Source organism: Felis catus, chromosome B1 (genome assembly GCF_018350175.1).
Source record: "Felis catus isolate Fca126 chromosome B1, F.catus_Fca126_mat1.0, whole genome shotgun sequence".
NCBI classification, from domain to species: Eukaryota; Metazoa; Chordata; class Mammalia; order Carnivora; family Felidae; genus Felis; species Felis catus.
Genome location: NC_058371.1, coordinates 148,708,468 through 148,714,544, shown reverse-complemented (window position 1 = coordinate 148,714,544; position 6,077 = coordinate 148,708,468). Strand labels below are relative to the sequence as shown.

General features: G+C 32.6%; 1 protein-coding gene across 1 annotated transcript; it reads right to left on the bottom strand.

Annotated features, from left to right (window-relative positions):
- Positions 1-1,654: 1,654 nt before the first annotated feature.
- On the bottom strand, positions 1,655-5,644 carry CSN2 (casein beta). Its single transcript, XM_003985340.1, has 6 exons — positions 5,594-5,644; positions 4,852-4,878; positions 4,728-4,754; positions 3,660-3,683; positions 3,519-3,563; positions 1,655-2,215 (listed from the first exon to the last, which is right to left on the bottom strand). Exons 1-6 carry the CDS (start codon positions 5,642-5,644, stop codon positions 1,655-1,657), a joined length of 735 nt encoding a protein of 244 aa, XP_003985389.1.
- Between the last annotated feature and the right edge of the window lie 433 nt (positions 5,645-6,077).

Here is a 6,077-nt window from a genome sequence, read left to right as displayed (position 1 = left end):
TAATTTATTGAAATGACTGGTTAGGAAATAGAGTTTCAAATAACAAGCACAATTCCAGAAACTATTTTTACACATATTTTTCACATACTTATGGTATTTCCAACTCAAAATTAAACTTCTATGGTATTAGTGAATTAAAATTTGGAAAATGTAGTGTTTATGAGCAAATTCAAATTAAGATGAATAACATATAATACATAAATAAATAAAAGAATAAATTTTCATTTTTTCCATGTAGATTCAAAATTATTCACTTTTGGTAACGATGTAAAGATTGAAAGGATGTCACATTTCCAGTTGCAGTCAATTCTGTAGAATATAAAGCAAATATAGAACTAGTTATGTTATATGACATAACTATTCATCCCTCCTCATTTGTAATTTTGGTGTGATTAATTTGTAAGACAAATTTTGTTACAAATGCAAAATATTGAGGCCTACCGAGGAAGCATATAAAAATTCCGATATGATTAAATATCAGCCCACTGATACTTAGACTAGACTAGACTAGTCTACCATGATCGCAGAAATATTAATATTTTAAGAATTCCAGAGCTATATTCTCTCCCTTTTTTAAACCTCACACCTGGAAAAATTCATTTTATTTTGATTCATGAATTAAAGGATGATATGTAAATTTTAAGTGAGATAAAAACAATTGAAGTTACAATGCTTAAGTTAGAAATGAGAATGAAAGAGATCTTTAAAAAAATCTCAAATATATTCACATAAAAGTAGAAGAAATTATTTTCAGTTTTTATAAAAATGCTGATAACCAAGCATCAGAATATAGGCACTTGAACGCAAACCAGTCAAATCTGTCTATAGCACATAATGAAACTTTTAAATTCTTTGAAATAAAAAAGATACAAAATTTCCAGGTCAGTAGATAATGATCAACCGTTAAGACATCCATGATACTTTTATCATTAATAAATAAGTAGGCATATTGATAAAGTTTGTCACTATCTTGGACTTAGACAGTAGAATGAAATATAAAAAGATATTAATGAAAATAATCAGTCTAATCTGCAAACTCCCAAAACTTACCAAAAGTAAGGAGGGGACATTAACTTTGAAATTCTCTTAGACCTTAAAAATTAAAAAAAAAAATTAAAGAAAGCAAAATAATTAAATAAAAAATTCACATTTATGCAAAGAAACAGATTCTTTTCCTAAGAATTCTGAGTGATAAAATAAGCATCTCAATTGTTTACCCTCATATGTACATATATCAAAACAAGATGTGAAAAAATTCTGCACCTGCAGAATAGATGTGCACAAGGAAAACTTCAAAATTGTAGAAAATAATAAACCTTTTTTATTCCAAGCCCAATCAGATTATCAGATTTAATTCCAGCTTTAATAAACCTTAATCCTCTACCTAAATTCTCAACAGATCGATTAAATCAGAATCTCCAAAATAATTTGTTCCCAATGGTATCTTCTACATCGAAGATCAGAACAATTATATCAGAATCTCTGTGGGTAGGCCTAGACATTGGGATTTTGGAAAGAAACAGTCCTACAGATAGTACTATTGTGTTGCTAGGGTTGAGAATCATTGATCTAAACAATGTGCAGTTTAGATCTATTCATTATTCATTTATTCTTTCATTGTAGAGCTCTCATTTCCTCTATAACTATATTCAGGTCATAAGTGAGACAGCGGAATTATTAAGTTTGGACTTACAATAACAGGATTGTAAGCTGGGGCAGTCACAGGTTGGGCCTCACGGGTGGCATCCTGGTACAGCAGTAGGGTTTGCACGGGCATGTCTCTCTGGAGGTAGGGCACAATTTGCTGGGGAAAAGGCATGACTTTGGGCTGTGGGATGGACAGCAGTGGCTGAGGAGGAAGCATGGTAGTCTGAGGAAGAGGCTGGGGGATCTGGTGCATCAGGGGCTGGAGTAGAGACAGAGGCAGAGGCAGAGGCAAGTGCAGACTTTCAAGATCAGGGAGATTCACGATTTGGCTGTCCAAAGAGGGCACTACTGGAGATTTCAGAATGGGCATCACTTTGCGCCTGGGAAAGATGGTCTCCTTAACTTTGGGGATTTCCATTATTTCAGGCTGAAGGAAAGGCAGCACCATAGCAGGCTGAGCAAGGGGAAGGATGTTCTGTGGAAGAACAGGGTAAGGAATGGGCTCAGCATAAGGATAGACTAGAGGCTGTGGCTGGAAAACGGGGTGGATTTTATTCTGGCGTTCCTCCTGGAAAGAAGGAAAAGAATCTTTGTTTGAGTCCATGATTTAGCTATAACTGTCATTTATGATGAATTAACCTCCTGTCTTTTGAACAGTCATAACTGAGTGAAAAGAGAAAGAAAATCTTTTACTGATCTTGGTTAAGAAATTATTTTCAGTCAGGTGAAGACTACTGAGTAAAACGCTCATTGAGGTATTTCTCATTTACTCCCTTTCATAGGTGAATCCACAGATCAAACTGAAATCAAGTTTTGGAGATTTCAAGACCTGTTTCACCTTTTTCTGAATTGCCTAGATAGCTATCCACTTTGGTCTTCATAAGTATGGACTTTTCAACATAATGTGTTCATAATACAGCAAATTGTTTTCACATATGAAAGATCTATTTAAAAAGACTTAGAGGGATAACTCCAACGTTTATTTGCTGTTGTTGTTTTTATGAAAATGAAATCTTAATTTATGGCTTAATTCAAGGAGTTTCTTACACTAGTCACCTACTAGCACTACTTCCCTTGGTAGAAGGTAGTTATTTTGAGACTTTCAAGAGGCATCAATTTGTGAATTCATTCTGATTTAAAAATATTTGGTGTAAGTTCCAAACAATACAACTTCACTGATAAAATAGAGAAGATGAAATATTATTATTAGATAAATATGTTACCAAATATGTTACCATATGTAATTTAATTAAATGAAGAATTTTATGTTGTCTAAGAAAATCTTTAATTTTAAGCAAGCTCTACTACTTAGTAACTGTGTGATATTGTCAGGTAATTGTGTACTCAATTGTTCTGTACCTCACTCCTTTCATCTGTGTAATGGGAATTCTTTGAAGAACTTCACCATTCATAAATGTTAATATAAAACATAAAAAATATTATATAAAATCACTGAATATTCACTGTGTGTCAGCTCATCCAAACTGTGGGGTTATGAATGTTCTTGGTTTACAAATAAGAAAATTAAGTACAGAGAAACTTGAGGCCAAGGGTATACAACTAATAAATGTGTCATATTGCCTTCTTGTTCTCTTTCATCCGAATATCCATCTTGAGACTAAGGGGAACCTAGTTCCCCACTTAGAAATATGAGTAAATCAATAATTACCCTTGGGTTTTGATTCTATACTCTGCATATTAACTCTGAGTTTGAAAAAATGCATTTATGTCTTAAAAATATATTGACTGTCGGAATTAATTTCCTCATTGGCATTTATTTTATTATCAGTCTTTAGAGTGAACACATACATATTTTGTGTGTATTAGATTCCATAATAACTTTAGAAATATACTTATCACAAATAAATTACCTGTCTCTGCTGCTGCTCCTCACGTTTAAGATTCTCAAGTTTCTGCTAGAAACCAAATCACATGTAAAGAAATGTTACCACCTATAAAAATTAAATGTAGGAAATTTTGAAAATAAGTACACTTAAATATGAAGGTGTTACCTTGTTGATGTGTGTAATAGATTCCTTCAGAAAGATAAAAATAAAATTAGGTTTAGTTTCATGAATGCTTCTTATTTGTCAATACAAATCAGAAAATGACAACATGTAATAGGTTAACATGTACACCTTGTTTGATAATAGTAAAAAACTCAGGATAATTGCTGAAACTTGTATGTTTTGCTGTTCTGCATAAGCTTGTTGTATAAAAGACGGATGAATGCAGTTAAATAAGAAAATTACTGAACATAGTGCAAAAAGAGGTATTTAATAGATGCTAATTTCTCTCTATCACCACACTCCCTTCCTAGGACAACAAATGATCTCTGTCACTCTATCTGAGTCTAAAAGAATCATATTCATTGATAATATGAATTTTATCTTTTAATTGTTTTAATCATTCTTCATTGACTTATTATGTTTACACTTCAAATTAATCATAAGAAATAAATATCCCCCCTTAAGGGTCCGTTAACCTTGTAGAGAGACCACGTATACTATCTAACTAATAGGTAATGACATATCAGGGTAAATACCTACCTGACTCTCCACGCAGATTTAAGACTACACTACCTCTCACTGCCTTTTACTTAATATAGTGACTATTGCATTACAAAATATGTCCATTTGCATGTCTGCTCACACACTATGTTGCAAGCTCTTTTTTGTGGACATCCCTGTTTTCAATTTGGACCACAGCTCCTAGTCAATAAATATCAATAAATATCAGAACAGTGAATAAGGCGCTCAATAAATATCAGAACAGTGAATCAGGTCAGTGTAAAAAGAGCTCAAGACAGAAAAAAAACCTGTACAGTTCATTGAAAAAAAAAGAGGGGGTCACAATGACATAATTTCAAGTAGTCAGCCAACTTAGAAAGTGCTAGTAGGATACTGAATTTTCCAGATATTTATTCTGTCCATAAACATTTACAACGGAAATTTACTTCAAAACTTATGTCAGAACATAGCTGCATTATTAACCTAACTGTCCTAATGTAGCAAAATAGAAAGATAACAGCATTTTACTGTTCCAAGACTGGGAAATTGCCTCTGAAAACATTGTCTTACCTCACTGCTTGAAAGACTTTCCACAGTCTGTAAAGGAAAAACAAAAAATAAAACAATCGATAACTATTGCAGAATGTTAATAATTTATGGTTGGAAATTTTTTTTCTGAATAAAAATATCTTACCTCAGTGGATACAGTGAGTTCTTCCTTCTGTAAAGGAAAAATAAAACACCACTTTGGTTTCCATATGTAACTCATCGCTAAACATTTTTCCTATCTAATTTTTATCTTCTTTATGCAGCTATTTCACAAATTTGAGAAATAAAAAATGCTATATTGAGAGACTTAGAAGGCCATTGTTTTTGTCTTTTATGTTTAGTAACTTTGTTAACATATTTTTATTTTACATGAATCAACAGTTTTTGATGGGCAACAGAAAAAAAGTTATTTTCATTTGTTTTAAACACTTTATTATGATTACAAATACATTTACGATTATGACTATATTGCCTAATAGTCCATCCTATCATTGTCTTTGGGTAGATACAGGTAGAAGTGGACCCAGTGCCCTAAGATAAGAGCTACACGTATTTTATCACTGGAATAAGAGATATTTATCTAGGGTGTACATGCACGCCATCATATTTGTGCAATATTATTATTGTCATTTTTATATCTGGTTCTTTTCATTTTGTCTCTTTGCTAATAAGTCCACTTGCTTTTCCCCAAGGAAGCGGTGGCACAGTGATAAAGAAAGCATTTGGCCCAGATTTGTGCCCCTACTGCACACTGCTGAAATACTGGGTGAATGTCAAAACAAATCTGTTGGAATTCTGCTTTATTCGTATTTTAAAAATGTTGATGTTATTCTCTACACATAGGCAGATAGTCCATTGCAATCTTAATTATTTAGACACTTTCTTACCTCTCTTGCAAGAGCAAGAGCCAGCAGGCAGGCGAGGATGAGGACCTTCATGGCTATCAAGTCCTGTCAATGGGGAAATGAAAGAATGGTAATAGATTGGTCAATCTATTTTCTTATTTAGCTAGGGTTACTTTCCTGTTAATGAAACTAAAGATAATATGTAATAAAAATCTCTGCATTTTAGGGAAAAATACTAATAAAAACTTTATCAAGGTCAAAATCTCCCATGGCTCCTTACTCTTACATATTATTTTTGTGCTTCATGGCTAACTGTTCAGATTTTCTCAGCTATCACCTCCACCCTTTCTCACTCATTTTCATCTCATTCACAGTACTATGGGTTTCTTGTGGTTTTTTTTGAAAGACAGAAAAAAGTTATAAGTACTAGAAAAAAGTTATAAGTAATTACAGAAACATTTATTAATTGATTCATTTGTTCAAAGATATTTATTTAACACCTTTTATTGCCAGATACTGTCTAGGT

Bases quoted from the DNA above. Each gene is read 5' to 3' on its own strand.
- CSN2 (XM_003985340.1), bottom strand. From the start codon at position 5,644: ATGAAGGTCCTCATCCTCGCCTGCCTGCTGGCTCTTGCTCTTGCAAGA. The intron at 4,879-5,593 runs GTAAGAAAGTGT...TTTCCTTTACAG, and splicing joins CTCTTGCTCTTGCAAGAGAG to AAGGAAGAACTCACTGTATC. The intron at 3,684-4,727 runs GTAAGACAATGT...ATCTTTCTGAAG, and splicing joins AAAGTCTTTCAAGCAGTGAG to GAATCTATTACACACATCAA.